The 22,215-nt window shown below is 38.1% G+C and overlaps 1 protein-coding gene across 1 annotated transcript; it reads left to right on the forward strand.

Annotated features, from left to right (window-relative positions):
* The first annotated feature begins 4,528 nt into the window (after positions 1–4,528).
* On the forward strand, positions 4,529–21,218 carry LOC145787545 (DBH-like monooxygenase protein 1 homolog). The gene is made up of 15 exons (XM_082599308.1): positions 4,529–4,690; positions 7,600–7,710; positions 7,951–8,103; positions 8,372–8,471; positions 8,917–9,089; positions 9,664–9,744; positions 10,393–10,497; positions 10,710–10,812; positions 11,339–11,508; positions 12,399–12,496; positions 13,427–13,583; positions 14,033–14,163; positions 14,820–14,919; positions 15,400–15,498; positions 20,328–21,218. The coding sequence occupies exons 1-15, from the start codon at positions 4,538–4,540 to the stop codon at positions 20,553–20,555; spliced, it is 1,962 nt and encodes a 653-aa protein (XP_082455434.1). The 5' UTR covers positions 4,529–4,537; the 3' UTR covers positions 20,556–21,218.
* Positions 21,219–22,215: the final 997 nt, after the last annotated feature.

Genomic DNA, 22,215 nt, shown 5'->3' on the forward strand with positions numbered 1-22,215 from the left:
CAAAAGAATTTGCACCACAGGGTTGGCTGCGTGGGTTTCTTGCAGGAGCAACGCTGTCACGTTATGATTTTGTGTGAGATGTTCCAACATATCGCATTTGGCTTTGGTAAGGCCTTCAACGTTTAGCTGCAAGATTGTTACTCCGACAGGAGGATGAATTTCTCTCATTGGACACCGGGACCTAGGGTTTATCCTTTAACCACTCCGGGTGCCGTGTGAGTTGCGGTCTCTGGTTTTTGCCATTCGCTTCATAAATTTAAATTACCACGAGGAGGTTGGCAACATGAGTCTCGTAGGCTACGTGATACATCTGGTAAGAATGTTGAGGAGAATGGAGGCGCCTCCCGCAAATAATTGTTTGCTTAAATTTGGGTTGTAGCGTTTGATTAACAGCGCTTCCTCAATTTTTGTGTCAAATTTCAAGAAGTTGAAATTTATTGCATTTTATAAATAGTTTCAGATTCCTGATGAGGGCAAGCCGAAAACGTTCGACTGCTAAAACTATATGTAAATATGTAAAATATATTGTTTTAGGCTAATGCTCAACCCTGTTGTATTGTTGTGTCTTGCTTGTCTTTGGTACAAGAAAGCAAACTCTCTCCCGAAACTATAAATACAATGTCGATTCTGAATCAGGGCGAATTTCGCTTTAGCGCGTTCGTTTCGCTTGAAGTCTTGAACGCGATCAAGCGAAAGATTGTAGCACCAAACAACAAGACAGGAGGAAACAACAAGACATACACTGAGATGCCCATCGAGGCATAATATTATATTATTTGCTGCTTGGAAAGTTACTTGCTATGCTAGGCTTCAGTTGAGCACTGCTGCTCTGCATCAAAAGCGATTGCCAATTGGAGCCTCTAAACTTAGCTGTGCTTCGGGCCCCCCATGAGCCTCAGGCCCTGCATGCCGTCGATTACGGAGTGGCGCCGTTTGACTATATAGCGCTTGACCTTGTATAGGGTTATGGCAATTGAACTAATCTTGACAGCTTCGCATACTTGTTGAGTCTTGGAAACAAGATATTGTAGCTTGACAGAAAGAAAATAGTGAAGAGTATAATAGGTCCAGGAGTCCACTATAATCCAATACAACTTGCCCAGTTATTAGGCCTAATATTACCCGTTGCTTATTATTGTTGTTTAGGTCTCGTCGTAGCTTAATTCAAGTTTACATTAGCAAACTCTGATTCAGAAGCATTATTGAACTGTAGACCTACCAATCTTTGGTATTTTTTCTGCGCTATACGTAGCTGCTGACGCATTCTATTGCGTAGGTTTCATTGTTGCGCGTCATTACAAGAACAAACTGAGGTTTTACCGTACCAACCGCTAACAAGAAAATCACAATGTTAATTTTTTAAACTTTTGTGAATTGATTTTATTGCAGTATTGTAATTAAAATCTGTTCACTGAACTTCAAGTGTATGGGAAGAATCGTTACAACAAAATGGAGTCAAAACGAAATAGGCAAATCGTTCTTTTGGGCAGAGTAAATATATTCTTAGAAAAGACATTGTCAAATTTGACAACGCTAGTGAGAAAGTTTTGAATGCTCTTTAGTTCCATCCACATTCATTCTGCATAGAAGCGGTATGAATGCGCTCGGAAGACAAACTAAGATAAACTGAACAGATGTTTCAAATCGAAACTCAAAAGGAGCAAATAAAGTTACTAGCCGTTTATCATTAGTCACGAAAATCATTCTGGCAAAATAGCAAACGATATTGGAAGAGTTGCAAATCACTGATCAGTTACGAGCTACGCCTCGTGTGAGTTGTTTTTCATCAAGTTGTTTGCTTATTGTTTTTGTGTCAGTTGTTGAGTTTCTACTGTTAAGTCCATAACTACTGTTTGCAATTAATGCATATACCCAGACAGCAAAATCTGTTATTTTTACATCAGTTGAATCCAGTGACGTTCGGTGGCTTAAACCGTTGGGAAAGCAACTTGTAAATATGCTGCAGCAAGGTAGTAGGCCTAGGCACGAAGGGCGTAACCGTCGGGCGAAGCCCGAAGGCGTGTTGCCGAAGGCAACACTTCCAGCGGGGGGTCTGGGGGGCCTCCCCCAGAAATTTTTGAAAAACGCTTCCAATTTGGTGCGCTCTGAGAGCATTTTCAAAACAAATCAAACATAAAAATCTGTCAAATTGTGCTTCGCCTATGTCGTGATCATACATCCATTTAATGTTTAGAAGTCATGAACAATCTTAATTTTAACGTTGCAGGACCAAAATCCAGTGTTAAACATGGAATAATAGTTGTCTAAATATTTAATTCGTCATGAATGTTCATTCATTCTCAGATATTCAGTTAGGCCTACACTACAAAAACTAACACTTAGGTCTAAACATTACAACCGCAAGCAATTTGTACAAAAAGCTGGATAAGTTTGCCTCCTGAGTATAGAAGCTTAACAAACTAAATATTGCAGCCGCACCTGAACGTTCATTGGCGAAGTAACGTTATATCAACGCTGTAAAAAGGGCAAAGGCATGACTATGGAAGTTAGTAGGCTAAAGTACAGTACATGGCGAGGAGACATCAAAAAACAGCAACAATTATTTCGGCATTATGATGCTTGTGCTGTGTACCGTGACGAGCAGCATTCTGACGAGTTAGTCTAGCCGCTCTAGCGAATGTATGCATTGACGTCACTGGGAAAGCAAGACTCACCTGGTCTCACCATAACACATCTGATTGGCTAAGCAGCTGGTGACGTTTTGCAAAACGAGTGATGATTGGATAAAACGAAGGCGTTTTTTGACATTTTTGAATCTGGGTAAGCAACTTTGATAGTTGCTTACCTAGAGCCTCAGTGATTGTTTCTGACAGAAGCGTTTGCGTTAATTGGCATTTATAGGCAAGACATGCGGTTTGGTGAGGATTTAGACTACTCACAAACGTTACGAGTAATTCTAGTCACGAATACAGTAATTTTCAAGTTAAAATAGACATGATAAAAATAATAAGAAGTTAAACCTAGAATTCAGTCATTATAACCTACTTTGCATAGTTTTCGCTCAGGTAAGCACTGCTTTCCTTGCTTTCCCTCACCGATCGTCACTGGTTGAATCAGTGTATTAAATAGTTTTTCTGTCTGGGATAGTCAAAACATGAATTTGTAATTGTTTTTGCAGATCTAATTATTATTAGCTTATTTTCGATGAGAACACAACAATGTGTTGAAAACGCCCAGAAAAACCTTTAACTCGTTTATTCATGCAGCCTACTGTATGTTTTTTCAATTTTTCGGTTGAATAAAACATTTCAAAACTTTTGACGCTATAAAGTTTTGTATGTCTGGTCACAACGGTAAACCATAATCTCTTCGTGGGAAATTTATGTTACAAATTTCCCGGATCCGTTCGTCTGTATGCAATGACCGAAAGAAACACTCTTCTGAAAACGTCTATTCAAGAATTGTATTTCTGTGAATGCCCAAAAATAGCCCCAATGCTGTCGAAGAATGGGGGCAACACCGTACGCCACTAAAACTTGTCACTACAATACAAATTACTGAGATAAAGACGGAAATTTTGTCTAGCTGGCAAGCACAAGCAAAACCGTTTTAATATGCGATCAACTTTTCAAGCAACAATTTTAAGAATGAGAGAATAGATTACGATATTTCAAATGCACGTAACCATCTTCTGTAACGTAATAATGATAAGCATTATGAAGCTGTTCGAGCACCTTTTAAATTTGGCTTACACCATATCTCGTAATTCAAGATTTAACGATTATATAATGTTTCAACAGGTGTGACAAAGGTGATGCAATCTTTGCTTATTTCTAGCAAGTCCATGACGTAAGACGTCAGGTTCAGTAGACAACGGTTTTATGTGACGTTTGATTTGTACAGAGATTGTCCGTAACAATGTCTTTGGTACAAAAATTCATCTCTTTACCAAAATTATCTCATACCTGAAAAACAAAAAAATATTAGAACTACTCTAGGGATCACTAGATAAATGTAGCGACAGGTAGTTTACAATAAGTTGAGAAAAAGGTAAATATAATGGATAAGCATTACTGTAGGCTGATGAGACAGTGTAGAGATTGTAGGTTTCAGAATATGGAGCAAGTAACTACGGTAACTAAGGCATGGTCATTTCAAAGGTTGCTTGATAGCGAAAATGGAGGTAGATTCTTTGAATCATTCTTTGAAATTTGATTCAGAGGAGTTTTATGACATTTGATGAATGTTTCCCTCCAAATGTCGGTTAATTTTTCTACAAATATGCATATCACGTTTTGATGTATTACATATCACGGATATTAGAATAATTCAAAGAGTTTCAATCGCCTTCCCCAAGCAAGTCTTTGGATATATACCTAGCTTGCAAATGATTTTTTTTTTCTTTCATAACTTAAGCGGCTGCAGATGTGCAAGATAAATTACAGATTGTTTCATTTGCAAAAGTTTGCTGTTTGAATCTAGGAGTGGACTTCTCAAGGGTGACGATTACCAATTTTTATTTAACAAGAATTATATCTTTGTTTTGCACTTTCAGATATCTGTAGTGTTAGCTTAAATGATGAAATTTATAACAGTTATTGTGTTGTGCATAGTGGAGATTTGTATGGGCCAGCAGCCCACCGATACTTATCCCCATCATGCTGTACTCGATGCTTGGGGGCAGATGAAAATGTACTGGAAGTTCAACTCAACGTATATTACATTTGAAGTAAGACCAAACTTTGTGGATTTGTAGTAACTTGGGTAGATTATTCTTACACTCAATTAGTTGTGTTAGCTTTATTATTATACAATTTTGGTAAAGAGGTTGATTTTCTTGAACGACAGAAGAAACCAAACAGCTACACGGCGTTTTGTTTAACTTCATTATTATTCTTCATTTAAATTTAAATATTTTTAATCTTTGTAGTCTACTTCCAGGCATGGTACCTGCCGGCGTCATGCAAAATATTACACTTTCGCAGACGTTAGTTGTAGTTCAGTTCAAAACATTTTTTTTCCTGACCATCACAAAGAACATATAGTGATACATGCTAAACACGGTACTGCTATTTAGCATCTTTTATGCTATTGTGCTAAATTTTAAAACGTGCCATGATCATAACACCTTAGATTTAGAACAACTTTAAACTATAGGAACCAAAACGAAAAAACAGTAACCAAAATTTTCAAAATTAATATGAGCAATAAAAAATGATTTGTAATAATAATCGTGTTCTTATTGCGCGCATTGCGATAACAAACAGTACACTGTGATACAACAGACAACAGCAAGCAGCGAAGTGACTACAGTCTTCGAGTCAGCTGCTCCCTTTATTTTGGCTTGCCATTAAGTGTCTTTGCCGAGACACTGCCGCGTGCTCTGGAGCGGTGTCGAACCCACGTCCTTTCGAGCGTCGCGCAGACGTTTTCACCACTCGGCTACGCAGCCGACAATGACAATGAAAACAATGAAAAAATACAATTTCTATATTGATCGATCTTGGCGTGTCATCAAGGTGCTGATGGTTGTGAGGAGAACACTGTTGATGCGTAACAATTTAGAAGACTTCAGGACAAGCTTAATCTAAACTGTAAAGCTCAGTTCCTTTCAGTTTGTTTTTATTTCTGACTATCGCAACGAAAAACAATATATGCCAAACATAGCAGAGGTTTAGAAAAAGGTAGAAGCGACAAAACGCGGACGTACTCCTCATACGTGTACGTTGAGCTCATGCATGTACGTTGATGACGTCATTATTAGTTGGGTCTTAATTAAAAAAAACTTGATAGTGACGTATGTAATCGTTAGCAACTTATAAACCACGTAATATGACGCTAAATGAAAGCAAAGTGTCTGCGTTGTTGAGGAATCAGTGTATTTATATTTTGTACGTGTTGTTAACACGTTCGAGTTTGTTTGTTTGTTACGTTCATATTTTCGACTTTTACGTTTGTCAGAATGTGTCGTTCACGTTTAGAAATTTTCAAGGTTTTCTAACATAGACAAACCAGGATTTTGTAAATTTAATAACAACAAAGGGCTAGTACATCAATCGTTGTGGAGAGTCATGATAGCCGATACCTTACTCAGGCAGGACCGATGATGACAATTAATCGTGCGATCAATGCCTTGAAATTTACACGTTTCTTTAATCTGATTGAAAGTCCTTCAACTAAACATACTCGGTGAGGACAAAGAAGAGATTTTAATGGTCCCTTGCATCACGTTTGCAATTAATTCATGTCTTGTTGTTTTATTTTAAACGGTTTCCGTTCTCATACGTCATCCGGCTTCAATCAATCGAAATTTGCTTGACTTGTGCTCTTTACATGACTCTTTTTCTAGCCCATATATTGCATAGGCTAATCAAGCGATTAAGACAGGACAGCTGATTAAATATTGTACAGCACAACACATTGATTCCATTTTTTGTCCTTAAGGGGTTGTTTAGTTCGGTGCTTCCCAACCTTTTTCAGTTCGCGACCCACTTTTAATGCAAGTTTCATTGTGCGACCCACAATGAGATATGACATCTTTATTATGGCATCTTTACTACTGGCGTAGTCCTGAAATAGTTAATGCGACACAACACATCTAATTGTTACATATTTGTTACATTGTTGCATAATTCTTACGTAATCATAATGCAATGATTTCCCGATCTAATAGAAAACAGGGTGCACAATTCATGAAAATGTAGTCAACAAATGAAGCGAAGATAAGAGTAGCGATGGCGAAGGCGCAGTACTGTTCAAGACCAAACTGCGGCTTGTGAGATCCATAGTAATGTCGGAATTTTTTAGAAATTTTTAAAATTCAATAATATTCAGAAATGCTTTGCGACCCACCTGAAATAGCTTCGCGACCCACCAATGGGTCGCGACCCACCGGTTGGGAAGCACTGCAGTAGTTGAAGTTTTAGCAAAACCGGTGGTTCAACTAATCCAACCATCGTTGTTTCATCTGGAATCAATAATTCATTAGTGGATGTATTAACCGAATTCTAGTGTAGGTATTTAATGCCTGTAGATCACTCTGGTAATTGCTTGCGGAAAAATAGTTGCTGCACACATGGCAGTGCTTGTTAACAGATAGGTTTTGAGCTTTATACCCGAGATCCATTTACACAGCTTGCCTTTACTATTTAAAGATAAACGATGTATGTGTATCTTTTTGAAGCTTCCCGGGTATAACAAACGAGACCATAAAAATACCATCAAAATGATGTAAAAACTCTCCAAGTATAAAGTTATTCTCTTTGTACCGTACTTGTTTATCATCATTATTATTTTTAGCCTGTGGAAGCCCGCTGTTGAGCGAAGGCCTTCTTCTTTTCTTACCAATCCAGTCGATCGCATGTTTTTTATTGTTTATATTATGTTTGTATTCGTAATGTCGCACCTCAATTTTGCATTGCCAACGAATTACGTCAAAGAAATTTTTGACCATTCAGAATCGTTCAAATGAAAATCATTTTTTTAGGTTTTTTGAGTTTTGTCAATACAAAAATATTTCATATTGAAAAACACTCTGCATTTCATAGCGACCTACGCATATAAAAGGCGCTATATTGTGGTTGAAGCACACACCTTTAACGCTTGAATAACTGCAATATTGTTTTATTGTCTTTCCAGCTTCATGGGAATACCACAGGATGGATCGGGATGGGTATTTCACCCACTGGGGGCATGATAGGGGCGGATCTCTATGTCGGATGGGTCAAAAGTGGGATAGCCCATATCAGTGTGAGAATGATGTCACTCTAACATGTATTGTAAAATAGCATTAAAAAAATTTGGAAACTGCTTCTTTAAATTGCTTGAACTTTTGTTTTCTCTATTAAAAGTGTTTTGGAGAAAATTACCATTTTCTTGAAAGTAACGTGAAATTAAGGATTTGTGAAAAAATTTAAATCAAAATTTATTGTTTTAGATAAAATAAACTTTTTGGGATTTCTTCAAGACACTAAACTTTAACCTCTTCAGGATCGACATGGAGGCACCAGAAACGCTTTTCCTCCTTTAGACATGGAGGAGAACGTGAAGCTCTTGGGAGGTAGCGAGTGCAACGGATGGACCATTATCACCTTCCAACGGCAAATCGCGGCATGCGACGGAACTGATGACATCACAATAACAGTAAATCAACTGACGATCAGATGACTTTGAATTCTTTGGTAGTCTAACGAATTTTAAATTTTTAAGTTACCGATTTTTAAATGTTTCTGGTTTTTGGAGTCTGTGATTTTATTGAATCCTTGCTTGCCATAATTTTATGTCTCGATGAACTCAATCAGCGAATCTTCAGCTGCTTATTCTGTTGACATTCTACAAACGTGTCTTCTGGCATTGGTTAAACTTTGTCCTTGTAGTTGTTTCTCAACTGAGAGTCCATAATCTTCTGCAGACAAACACGCAGAAGATAATATGGGCAATGGGGCAAAGTGATCCAACTGGGTCAGATATCGTACCATCTGATTACCATGGCAACCAGGCACGAGATAGAGGTAAGCTGCAGCTTCTCGTTGTATTATTGGCGCGTATTGCAGAACGGATGAAAACATCCGATGAGGGTAAGGCCACACTCTGAGTGTGACGTCACGTTTAAAAGATACATGATTTCAATGAAAGTGTTCAAGCTTTGGTTTGTTTTGCGATCTGAACTTAAATACGATTTGCATGATGTCTGTGGTTAGGCTTAGTCTTGTAGGCTACATTTGGGTTCAATAATTCAATACTTCAATTTACCAAACTAAAATATCAACCTAAATTATAAAACAATGAGATCGTAGGTGATCTGGTGAGATCACATTTAACTCAGCACTGAAATGTTTTGTTCACAATATCCTCAACCCTTGCGCAAAAAGCCAAACGTGGTAGTCTTTCCAATGTTCAATGTTTTGTAGAGAAAATATATCTCTTTTATTTTCCTTACATGTTGTTTTTGTTCAGGAACAAAGAGCTTGCTTCTTCTTGAGAGAGGAAGGGCTTCTCTTCCTCCAGATGAACCTGTTCAATTTTTTGACCTCCTCAATGACGAATTCAATATTCCTGCAGTGGAAACTCACTACAGTTGCAGATTGTTGAAACTTCCTGTTCTTGAAACCAAGCATCATATTGTGAAAGTAAAACTAAGAGTAGAAGTTTGACTATAAGGTTGCATTTATATGTGTTTAAAGTGGAAAAATAATTTTTTATTAACTTACTTGTTTAGGTTTGAAAGTGTAGCATTTTCAAGTAAACGACAAGATAAAAATTATCAAAACTTATCGAAATCGGTACGCACTTCATTGTTAATATCATCAAAAATTCATGCGTTTCCAGGCTCATCTGATAAAAAAAAAGGGGTTTTTAAAAAGTTGTGCAACCGTTTACTACTCTAAAACACTTAATTCAAAACAAAATAACGAAAGCAAATATTAACGTCAAAAGAAGCAAAATATTTCACAATTTTGAAATAGCCCAATGTTGCCAATAAGTTTTTTTTTTTCTGAACAGGCCTACTTGGCTTTCATACAACCCATCCTTGGTCCGCATTACTTCTCATGTAAACTACTGTATGTTTATATTGTTTAACTTTTTAGTGCTAACAACTTTCCAGCCCTTCTAGCCTTTTTGTGAACATCTCCTCAAAATTTTTCTTATATTGTTATTGTATAGTTTCGCAATGATGCAATAATCACCTGCGTCATATTCTAGATTGAACCACTCATTCAACCAGGCAACGAAGTATATGTTCACCATGTTATCATCAACCAGTGTGATTATGACGCGTTAGAGGTATTTATGACGTCATAACGACATCATTTTTTAGTGCGACTGTTAATTACTTTTTATGCTGTCTGTTTTGATGAGGATAACTTAGTTTTTATTAGTTTTCAGTACCACATTATGTTCACTATTGTTTTGAGAGATTGCTAACGGTGTAATATATTTTTTAGAAAAAAATATTATTTTGCTAGCCTAATAGTGTACTGTGCAGTATATATAAAGTTTCAACCCAGGCATATGTACACTACACACGATTGTAAAACGTTTATTATAATTTCTAAAAGTTCAATTATTTATTGGGTAAATAAAAACACCCAAACTTTTCAGTATTCAGTTTAAATAAATGTTGTTATTGAATTTTACAATTTTTTAATACAACCTAGTCAAAGAAGCAGATGTACATCTTTTTTAAATAGGAAATTACAGTATTACATTTTAGTATTGCGATGTGTAGGCTATTGTAACATTGGTAAGATACGCTTAGTTTAAACCCTTTTTTAATCACATCTTCCATGCCAATATACGTTTAAAAATTGGTTGAATATTGATGTATATTGTTGTGAGCTTCAAAGTAAACACCTTTATGAGATATTCATGATCTTCCTAATAATTTGGTCTTCCACTTGAAATTAAATTGTTTTTCTTTTTCTTTTACAGAACTCCAGCTTATTAAACACTGAACTGCTATGCTATGGGCCCAACATACCCCTGGATTTCCGACGCTGCTCCAAAATGTTACACGCATGGGCAGTTGGAGGAGAGGTTAGATTGTTCACGAACGCAAACATTTTTTGAACCAAATAAGAATCTATCATGTCTTACCAAATTCGCAATAATTTTCACTTGAAAAACCGATGACTGGTCGACCTACAGATGACCTTCCTATGACGACAAAGGTCGTCAGACAGCTGAGTATCAATCGTCTCCTTGTGTTGTTATTATTGCATATCAATAAAACTTTAAACTATTTGCAGGCTTTTTATTACCCCAACCACGTGGGACTCCCAATCGGCACTGAGGATGGGCCTAAATACGTTGTCATGGAAACCCACTATGATAATCCGGCCCTTAGATCTGGTGAAGCTTTGGACTTTTAAATAGTCTGGATTTCTCTCAAAGTTTTGAAATATCATAAATATTTCCATTAGTCATTGGACCTAATTCTGGAAATGACTCTTCAAAGGCTTAGCTATACCAATTGTGTTTACTTCTAGAGGCTTTGAACAGTCGGCGCAGGACAGGTAAAAGAGATAAACAACATATTCAAGAAATTTTTCCATATAGGTTTGAGAAACTGCAATGAAACAGCCAAACAGCTCATTACCTTTTCTCTCATTCTCTTTCTTCACATCTTATCTTTCTATTTCTGCTCATTCAGTTTTTCCTCTTTCTTCACTATCTTCCTCCTCGTTTTAATTTTTTTTCTGATTGATCTCCTGCGTTTGAAGAAGAGCTTAGTTTTCTAGCCATTTCCAATTGTGCGCAACCTAAAATAGGTTTTACAGTATATTAGTTGCACTTACAATTTTCTGAAACAGTGTAATGTGATAAAGACAAAATTTACATTAAAAGCTTTCATCACAATTTGCGAATTAAACTTTAGGTATTGTCGATAACTCCGGTTTCCGTGTGACGTATACGTCTCGACCGCGACAATATGATGCTGGGGTCTTGGAAATGGGACACCGCATTGTTTCATTTCTTCAACTGATTCCCCCAAACGCGGACAGTTTCAATCTACGAGCGACATGCAACGGCGCCTGTCTGGCTGCGGTGAGTCTAGCGAACTGAAGTAATGGTGGCAATTTATTCATGTTCACTTGGCGATGAGTTATTCATGTCTGCAAATTTTAAACAAAACGAAATCTGTCAGAAAAAGATAATTATTTTATTTTTAGCTACCTGTCCAAGACATACAAAATAGCTCTGCAGACAATAAATGATATAACAGAACTTCAATGAACGAAAAAAGGAGAAATTTATGAATTGTAGGATACCGTATATATAATGATTCCTACATCATGGTTATAGTGGTTTTGGAAATGTAACAATTTATGTCTTGTAGCTAGCTCGATCACAAAACTAAAACGGATATGTCTTCAAAATTCTTTAACAAACAATAACTAAATGGGGTTCCAGGGGTTTTACAAAACAATAACTAAATAGAAAAAAGAAACACTGCACATTTGGTATTCATCATTATCAAGGTGAATAAGTATAGCTTACCTTGACGATCAACGTGCTGTGTTGTGTCCAAGATGTCCTGTATGTATTCAAAGCTTTAGTTTTCACAGATCTATGAGTTAATCAGTAAACTGATCGCGAGAACAGAAGCTTTTTAAGTCCAAAGATAAGGATTTCCACAAATAACAAGAACAAGCATGTAATCGATGAAAGTTTTAAATATGGACGGAACCCGTCCACCCGTCAGTCCAAATAGGATTTAGAAACACCAGCAAGCTATTGTTTAAAAATTTTCATCATGACTCGATTGGACTCAAGCTTGTCTGACTTGATGAGACCGACTGGTGCACGCTTTACATTTGTGTTACTTCAACCTCAACAGATATGGAAAGTTTAACTTTAGATGGTCAAGTGGGTTCATGATTTTCAACTTGTGAAACTCACCAGGCTCTTACGTTATTTCACACTAATTTTTACAGGGAATGGAGGTGAATGGTCAAAAGAATATCAAAGTTTTTGGGACATTGCTTCATACACATCTACTGGGAAAAGCAATCACGCTGAGACACATTCGAAGGTACAGTCGTTCATCGAAGAATATTATTTTTAGCTTCTTGCATTCTGAGAATAAGATTGTTAAATCTATAACTGCGGCATCGCTGGCTACTGGTTGACATCCATTCTAGAGGGTTCTCATATTTTCATGTTTCTTTGCTCATTTTTTCTTACTTTCCAACATTTGCTATATGTTTTCATGCCATGGTTATTATCATTGCAGTGGACCACAAGTTGGTAGTTGACCTGTTTATTGAGACACACTGGAAGACAAGCATCAAACCGTTCATTTTCATGCATTCCATATGTAGCATGTTTTTGTATGCCCATATGTCGACTTCATATGTAGTAGTTACCTATAACTGGCTCTTTAAAACAACTTTTGTTCGCATGACAAATTTTCTCTGTCCGTGTTCATTAGACAAAATTCTGTCTGGGAAACAAAAATCTAAAAGTAGAGTTTTACATGTTGATATGTTTCTAATAGGCATAATAAACAAGTCATCCATCTCTGATCATCATCACAAGCTGCATTCTCTCTGTGACAAATCAACCTTTTTTGTCAACTTTTCCTAATAACAAGAAACTCTCAGCTCATTCCTCAGTGTGGCTAACTACCATAGTTATGGGTTTTATTACAGTACTTTGATATACTTTATATTGTTGCTTTCCTTACCTATTAATCAGTTGGTTATTAATCAGTTAAGTGCCTAACGTTGTGCTTGAAGAAACTGGTAGATCAATGAGCTCTAGCACAGTTCTTGGATGGTGGGATAATTCAGACAAAAAGTGCTTTGTTTATCTTTGTAACCGATTTGTCTTAGCTGCTGAAAGCTTCCACAGGAATGTCAAACTACCGAGAATCTTTCAAAAGAAGCTTCGTAGGCTAGTCCGAAGATGAAATATTCCATAATCATTCTCTGATATTAAAATAATTATCTTTGCTTTTCAGTGATGGGAAAGAGCTTCCTCCTATCGCTCAAGATCTATCGTACGATTTCAATTACCAAGAAGTTAAAACATTTCGACAAGAAACTGTCTTCAACTCCGGCGACTCCATGCAGATCATATGCAACTACAATTCTAAAGAAAAAACAGAGTTCACATATGTGAGTTGTTTTCAAAATGTCATTGCTAGAAAGAGTGATCTCTAAGAGAGATGTTTGTGACTTGAATACACTTCTGTGGTTAGGTAAAAAAAAATTGCCTACCTTGGTTGATGAAGCCACAAGATGACTGTACCGACGCCATCATGCGGTGGTGAAACGATAGACCCTCAATGGTCATATACCGACCGGTTTCTCTTCTTGTATGTGTTTAGGTGTTTAGAACCTTCTCAAGATCCATTGCAGAGTAAAACGAAACGTGCTGTAAACATTATTTTGACAGCAATGATTGTATGCTCATAAATGATGCAACGACAAGAACATATCCACATTCCGATGACACTGTCTTCGTCTGTGACAATAATGATAAAACTTAGTTTTAATTCCGTGTGTGAAGTTGCAGTATCATGCTTTTCACTTAATGATTTTCTATTGAGCTTTTTTTCGTTCAGGGTGGACTTGGCACGTCAGAAGAAATGTGCTTTGCTTTTGTCTTCTATTATCCGAGTATTCCCATCCTGAAGTGCGAATCGTATCCTCTCGCCACTCAGCTTTTTGGATACTTCGGAATATCCAATTACATGTTCGTGCTTGTTACTATTTATTGATTTGTGGATACAGAGTTGTGTACCTACACGTAGTACATGTATTGTATAATATTTTATTGTATTTCACAAGGGTATTAGCATGATCTTTGTAACTAATGAAGGATTTGAATTTTGTCAAATTAAAATTGAAACTACTTGTCGCATTGAACCATGAACGCAGAAGAGATAAAATAAGAATTGCACAAGAAAACGATTGAACTTTGCTGACGATCATTTTGATAAACTAAAATAGAATATAATACTTTAAATTGTGTAATACTCCTTACTGGGTAATGGTGAGTCCATTACTTGAATCCAAGCATCGGGGGATGAGAAGATAAGGTTCTCACTATACTAAGCCTTCGGCACTAACGAGAGTAGGGTGGCCAGTCCTTTGTCTTGGCCGCCTTTCCTTCAGCAACTACGCCCACCCCATATATTACATTCTGGGTAGAGGTAATCGGTGTTTGTCAACAACCAGCTTAAGCCGGGAGTCGAACCAGGATTGCGTGATTGGAAAGCGAGCGCCTTACCCGATGTGCCATCCCACCGCCAATACTCCTTACTGTCGTTTTCAAATAGATGATGAAATAACACGTGACAAATTTTCATCAACTACCAGTACTTTGATGACTATTTCCTTATGATGTAGAATCTCAAGAGTTCATTGGCCTCTTGTGTACGCGAGCGACGTCTTTACCACAATCCCTGGCCAACCCCCCAATCAGACCCTTCCCAGCATCTTCAACTCGGTAATTTTAAGAGATAACTGAATGGCAAATTGAGATTTAAGATTTTGCGAACACTTCACGAAACAAAAGTAAATGGCGACATATTTTAAAACAACAATTTTGCTATAACACATGCTGCTGGTGTTTGCATAGAAATGAAAGATTGAACAAACCTTGAAAGAACTTTAACTTGTTTTATCTCAAAAGTCGTATTTTGGACTAGATTAGTTTTTCAAATGGGCTTCGATTGTATTAGATTCATTCCTTGGTTACAGCAAAATATTTTTGTCTTCCCATTGTATACCTTGTAGCCTTCTAATGTTAATGATGTGTGGAGTTCACGATTTCGTTCAATTTTACTCGTGTGACGAGCATCAGATTCTTCTGGTGCCAACCTCCACAAGCTGTAATGAAATTGCCTGTGTGACGTCATGATTTTACAGGTCAAAATTATTTTATTCTACAACTCATGTTGTCAAGATCATTGTTTTCATGTTGCAGTTGCCATGGGATCAAGAACTAGCCACGAATTTCAGTGACACCGTCCTCCTCATATGGGATGGTTATAGGTGCAAGAATACCACAGTAATGAACCTGAAGGTAATAATGATCATAATCATAACAATGCTACTTGTCAGCAAAAATATGATATTTTTATGTCATCCGAACCTGGCTTGACAGCTGCGGCAGCCGCTACAGACTTAACAGACTGCATCAACAGGAATAAGAGAGATAGATGGGAGGAATCCGTCGCTGGAATAGACTTTACCCACTCAAGTCGTAAAGCCTGGTCGACGCTCAACCGCCTCACAGGCAGGACCACGAAACCAAAGCCATGCCCTATAACGGCCAACTCCATAGCGAAACAACTTCTCGCAAATGGCCAATATCAAGGAGCTGATAAAGCGCATGCCAGACCCAGCTAGAAAGCTACGTATATTACACGTTGATTTTTGGTTGATTTTAGGTAGTATGGTATCTTAGGTAGAATTCAGGTGTTATTAAGGAGTTTGTGTACACCAACACAAATTCACTTGTTTAAAAAACATTTTTTTAGAGACATATTTTAGCTATCATTTAGTATGACTAGTGTGTAAATATGATTCTAGAAGTTTTATCAGGGATTATTTTTTGAATATAACTCTTGCAAAAATAACACGTGTTTTCCACGTATATTACACGTGTTCAAAATCCTATGATATTTGACTAATTTTTAAGGTATATAAGGTAAAATCACACCCAGAAGAGGGCATACAAAAGAGAAAAAATGTTTACCCGAGCAGAAGGATGTTTTACCGGAATTTTTTGTATTTCATTATATGTTGTTTCCACGTGTATTGCACGTTTCCATCTGTTGAAAAGTAACACGTGTTTTCCACGTATATTAAACGTGTTGAAGTTCTTTCGTTCATTTGGGCAATTTTTAATCTGTGTTAGGTAAAACTACCTCCCAAGGACGGTATAAACAGAAAGAATTCTCCACTCAAGTGGATTGGTGTCAACCACGCTCCTCCGCATTTTTTTAGGATTTAAGTTAGATTATGTGTTTTTGTAGGTGTCTTTACACGTTTTTATTACGTTATGTAAAAAGGAAACTTCATGACATTTTTTAGTCGCAAATTAATGTGATCTTTTAACGATAGTTCTTAGTGTAAATTTAAGTGGTCTCGCTTACTGATATTAAACAATTACTTACTAAGGTTTGGTACGGTAGCCACTTTAACAAGTCGAAATTCTGCCACTAAAAATGACTAGAATATAAACCGCCAACCAATCATAAGCTCCGGTTTAAGTGACGTAAAAATGGCGAAAAGAAGATGATAGAAAGCAAATTAAGTGATGGATTTTTTTGTCAGCTGGTTGGTTTAGGGGTTTTGTCAGCTGGTTGGCTTTCATTGACGCGGGTTCGATTCCCACCACTGCTATTGCTCTTTTTCTTCTCTAATTCCAAATAAAGTTCAAAACAAGCGTTAACTCTCCGAATGAGTGCTAGAAGGGTAACAATTGGACAGTAGCCTCTTATAACAATATGTGTTATACAAATGTGTTAAATCCACCACCAAATATACGTGTAATACACGTGAAATAGTGTCGACACTTATACGTGTATTATACGTGAAAATTAACGTATAATACACGACCCAAGGTACATAGAATCTACGTGTCAGATACGAGGAAATTAGGTGTAATGCGGGCGTAAAACACGTAAAATCCACCACCAAGTATACGTGTAATGCACGTGAAATAGTGTCTACACATATGCGTGTATTATACGTGAAAATTAACGTATAATACACGACCCAAGGTACGTAGAATCTACGTGTCAGATACGAGGAAATTAGGTGTAATGCGGGTGTAAAACACGTAAAATCCACCACCAAATATACGTGGAAAACACGTGTATTAGTGTTGTCAGATACGAGGAAATTAGGTGTAATGCGGGCGTAAAACACGTAAAATCCACCACCAAATATACGTGTAATGCACGTGAAATAGTGTCTACACATATGCGTGTATTATACGTGAAAATTAACGTATAATACACGACCCAAGGTACGTAGAATCTACGTGTAATACACGTGAAATTTCTAGCTGGGGAGCAGTGAAAAATGAAATCAACCAACTATGGAAGGTACCCAGTTCAAGCTGTTTCCTATCTACCTCTTTTAACATCTCTGAGTTGGACGCAGCCATCAAACACCTAAAAACTGGCAAATCACAAGGCCCAGACAAGATCCCACCAGAGCTAATTAAACATATTGGACCACTCGCAAGAGAGTGGCTGCGACAGTTCATGTCATTTTGCCTAAAGAAGTTGCTCCTCCCAAAGATCTGGAGGAAAGCTAACATCATAGCCATTAGAAAGCCCAACAAGCCAGCTGATAACCCTAAAAGTTACAGGCCCATTTCCTTGCTCTGTGTAACGTACAAGTTACTTGAGCGTCTCTTATTGAGCAGACTCGAACCAATCGTTGATCCAAAACTGCCAAAAGAACAAGCTGGATTCCGACGCGGCCGATGTACAACTGACCAGGTTGTCAAGCTTACTGATGACATCTAAAGTGGTTTTGAAGCCCGTGAGAAGGTGGGTGTTGTCCTATAGTGGATCTTACAGCAGCCTATGACACTGTGTGGCACCGCGGTCTTACTATGAAACTATTACAACTCATTCCTGACCGACACATGGTTAAGTTTCTGGTAGAGACCATCTCGAACCGTATCTTCATACTGCATACCAAATAGGGAAAACCCAGCAGACCACGCCGCCTGAAAAATGGCGTCCCCCAAGGGTCAACACTATCGCCACTCCTATTTAATATCTATATAAGTGACCTCCCATGCACTACATCGCAACAGTATGGCTATGCGGATGATCTAGCTCTTCTATACGCTCACAGGAACTGGCACGAGGTGGAAAGAAAACTTGAAATTGACCTGAAACTGGTGGCTGACTATCTGGACAAGTGGAGGCTCAAACTGAATGCGTCGAAAACAACAATCTCCGCTTTCCATCTAAATAATCGGGAATCCCAGCGTCAACTGTCTGTCTCGCTAAAAGAAAATCCTTTACCATATACTCCAAACCCAACTTACCTTGGAGTAAAACTTGACCGACAATTGACCTACAGACCCCACATCGAGTCACTTCGTGCCAAAGTTACCTCGAGAAATAACCTCTTGAGAAGCCTTGCAGGAACAGGATGGGGAGCCCGAGCATCAACCTTGCGTACAAGTGCACTAGCCTTGGTCTACAGCTCAGCCGAATATGCCACAGCTGTGTGGAACCGTAGCAGACACACAAAAAAGATGGATGTATGCATTAACGACACCTTGCGCATCATCACTGGCTGTCTCCGCCCCACACCTACTGCTTATCTGCCAACTTTGGCTGGCATTGCTCCTGCTCATGTCCGTAGGGAAGAAGCCTCTCACAAACTGGCTTTGCATGCAAGACTCGATCCTCAACACCTTATCCACAGTCACTCCCAAAGATATGGACCAGTCAGACCCCAACGCCTGTCATCAAGGCGCCCATTCCATCGATATGCTACACAGCTTGTGGATAAGAACTTCAGCTGCATGGAGACATGGGCCCAGGAATGGAACGAGCTGCCACATATCCCTCCCCAGTTTTCAGTTATACCAGCACTCTCTATCCCTCCTGGAGCAGACCTCTCAAGAAAGGCATGGGTCACATTGAACAGGATCAGATGTGACGTTGGCTGCACTGGAGCTAATCTATTTAGGTGGGGGTTGCATAATACGCCGATATGTGTCTGCGGAGCGGTAGAACAAACAATGCAACACATACTCCACGAATGTTCCATCTTACGGCCCCCAAGTAGAATCATTGGTATTCGAAAACTGGACCCAACTACTGTATCATGGCTGCACGATGAGGCATTGCCAATCTAAGCTACTACAAGTCAAACGAGAGAAGAAGAAGAAGAAGAAGAAGAAGATCATAATAATATTAGTTTATTTTTTGACTTTTGACTTTCTACAATTCATACAAAAACAGTGGAAAACTCGAAGCAATGGAAGACATCAAAACTATTGAGATCATTATGAAGCTGCTTTTTCTTTTATAAGCCTTTAACTACTTTGACCCCAGACCCCAGCCGAGCACGCTCGATGGAAAACGGGCCATTAACCCGTCTATGTCTTTCGGTCACGCGGTCAGCCTAATTGTGAAAACATGTTCAGTGTTTCTACATTTGTGATTAATTTAATAAAATATTGGAAAACGTTTCGATATGTTTCAAGGCTGTGCATAGTCTTAGGCATAAGTACAAGTCTTTGTGCTCAGTGACGTACGCATGGGGGTCATCGATCCGTGGATTCCCTATTTGCTTAGTTTTTACACAATGTTGTTATTTTCTTTAAACAGTGCTATTCAAATCATATTGAATATCATTATCTATTTACTTAAACTACTCAATCTTTCTTTAAAAACTGCAATCAAAGCCCAGTGCTCCCTGCCACTGCTTGTACTTGTACGCGCATAAACCACAGATGCCGTTCGTTTTCACAAGGTTGGTTGGTTGGTTTTGAATCTTTATCCTCGGACTGACAAAGCCTTGGTTGGTGATTCTTGGTAGTTTTGCATACTTGTAGAGACTATTGATTCAGGGCCGGTTACCGAGATTAGCAGAGTGAAATTTTCCGATTGTTGAAGTGTTGTTATCGTGGAATTATTCCATTCACTAGCTGCCGCTGAATGGAGAGCAGTCCTGAAATGCGTTGCTCAAGCGTACACCCCGAGAGTCGAGGTTACCGATGCTTCAGGGATTCGCTATGTGGACGGAAACGTCATTAAAAACTCCATTATTGTTGATGTTGGAGTCTTTTTCAGAAATCTATTTTTGTTAATTTTGTTTCCTCATTGTAAGATCATGACCATCACGAGTGGTTTCCTTACCCCACAGGTACCAGCATATGGACCACCCCTGAATATCACTCAAGTCTATGACCCACCAACGCCCACTTGTGTTCAACCCAACACCGGCATGCCGACCTCACTCGCCTCCAACGTCTGCCCCATCGGTGCCACTTCAACGCCTACAACGACCACTGATTCTGCAGCGCCGCAAGTGATAATGCAGAGCCTTTTGCTCATGGCAACAGCACTGGTTACCATGGCAATCATTAATTAACCACCTTTTGTTTCTATTAGCAACTGACAATTGGCACCATTGTTGATCGACTTTACAGTACTTCCAGCTGTGAAATCGACGTATCATACTTTTATATTGTGTTTATTATAATTTGCCAACCTGAGACTAAAGACAAGTTTTTAACAGGGATTCATAGCAAGCTATTTGTATGAATCTTTGGTTTTTATATAAGACAAAGCACAAGACAAGATTGTCGTATGTCGTATCCTCATCTGTAACTACTAAGTTTCAAAAAGATGTTGAGCGATTGGAACTGGCGAAGTTTGATAAAGAGAAGAACCAAGAAGTGTTTGTACATTCAGTTTAGATCTGACAATGTCTTAGCATGTGACTTGTTGATCTTCTTGTGCACAGCGGAGTACTGGCGACTTCAAATTATCATTTGAATAACCTTTTTTTTTTGGCTAGTTGTCGTTGTAATTAGTCGTATTTCACCACAACAATGTTTTAACAATAAAACTTAGCTTGTACAACGTTTGCAGTCATGTAGGGACAGCAGACCAAGAGTAGTTATTTCTGACAGCATGTGCTCAATGTGTCGTTATAATTGGACACCATCGGTCTATTCTACACAGTCACTTGCTGTACTTTTCTATAATTGGTTGACACGAAATTAAAATATATCTCAGAATCAACTTCTGAATGTCAGTGAGTGTGAGGCTGAGGAATGTATACTCAAGACTGTGGTAGAAGATTTAGGGTTAATGCCAGTAACTGTTAGCAATGATTTTGATATCTTGATATTAATATCTTTTCTTATATTTTATATCTTGATAATTTGATTTTTTCTTTTTTTACATGTGCTAGCTGAAGATGCTAATTCTTAATAAATTATTCTCACAGATTAGATTGTTAATCAAATGCCAGCATTTGATGAATGCAAAATACCAGTACTTCCAGTATTAAGGCGTATGCTTTGAAGGTATCGAAAAACGGCAGGGTAACATACCACAGACCAGTTAGACTCCATTAATAATTGCTTCAGACTGGGTTCTATACTCTACAGCACCTAACAACAATAACATAACAGTAATTTTTTGATACTGTAAGTTATGCTTTATTATCAATCTATGTTCTAAACCAGCGTGGTCCAACTTCTTTTCATCGCGGGCCAAAAAAAAAAAAATTTATCTTGCGAGCAGATGTTTTTAAATAGCGATTTATAGGCTTATTGCTGGCAAATTATACATAGCCACTAGCCAGAGATGTACGTATACGCCGTAGATTTGCGGCGTAGACTTTTTGTTTACGCTAACGCTTGAGGCCACATTTTTTTTGGATAGTTGTCGCTTGAGGCTACGCCGTAAAGTTTTCGCGGTTTTTTAGCGCATAGCGTCAACGCATACTTTCTAATGTATATTTTTCGCTACAACACGCCAATACCTTTCAGCGCTGCAGTTGAAAGAATATTTTCAATGGGCAAAGACATATTGAAACCAAAACGCAGCAAAATGTCAGATGAACACTTTCAGATGCTTGTGTTTCTTCGTGGAAATTCAAAATAAAACTTGTTTGTTTCGACTGGTTTATACCGTGTGAATGTTTGGCACCTAGCAAACAAAATGAGTTTGCGCTAGTGTATGCGCTAACCCTGACGCCGCCAACTTTTTTTACAAGTTACGTTGACGCATACGGCGTA

Source organism: Aplidium turbinatum, chromosome 18 (genome assembly GCF_918807975.1).
Source record: "Aplidium turbinatum chromosome 18, kaAplTurb1.1, whole genome shotgun sequence".
Taxonomy (NCBI): domain Eukaryota; kingdom Metazoa; phylum Chordata; class Ascidiacea; order Aplousobranchia; family Polyclinidae; genus Aplidium; species Aplidium turbinatum.

Excerpts from the sequence above, each read along its gene's own strand:
- LOC145787545 (XM_082599308.1), top strand. The coding sequence starts at position 4,538 with ATGATGAAATTTATAACAGTTATTGTGTTGTGCATAGTGGAGATTTGT. Across the intron at positions 8,472-8,916 it reads CAACCAGGCACGAGATAGAG|GAACAAAGAGCTTGCTTCTT; the intron begins GTAAGCTGCAGC and ends GTTTTTGTTCAG. Across the intron at positions 13,584-14,032 it reads AAAAAACAGAGTTCACATAT|GGTGGACTTGGCACGTCAGA; the intron begins GTGAGTTGTTTT and ends TTTTTCGTTCAG.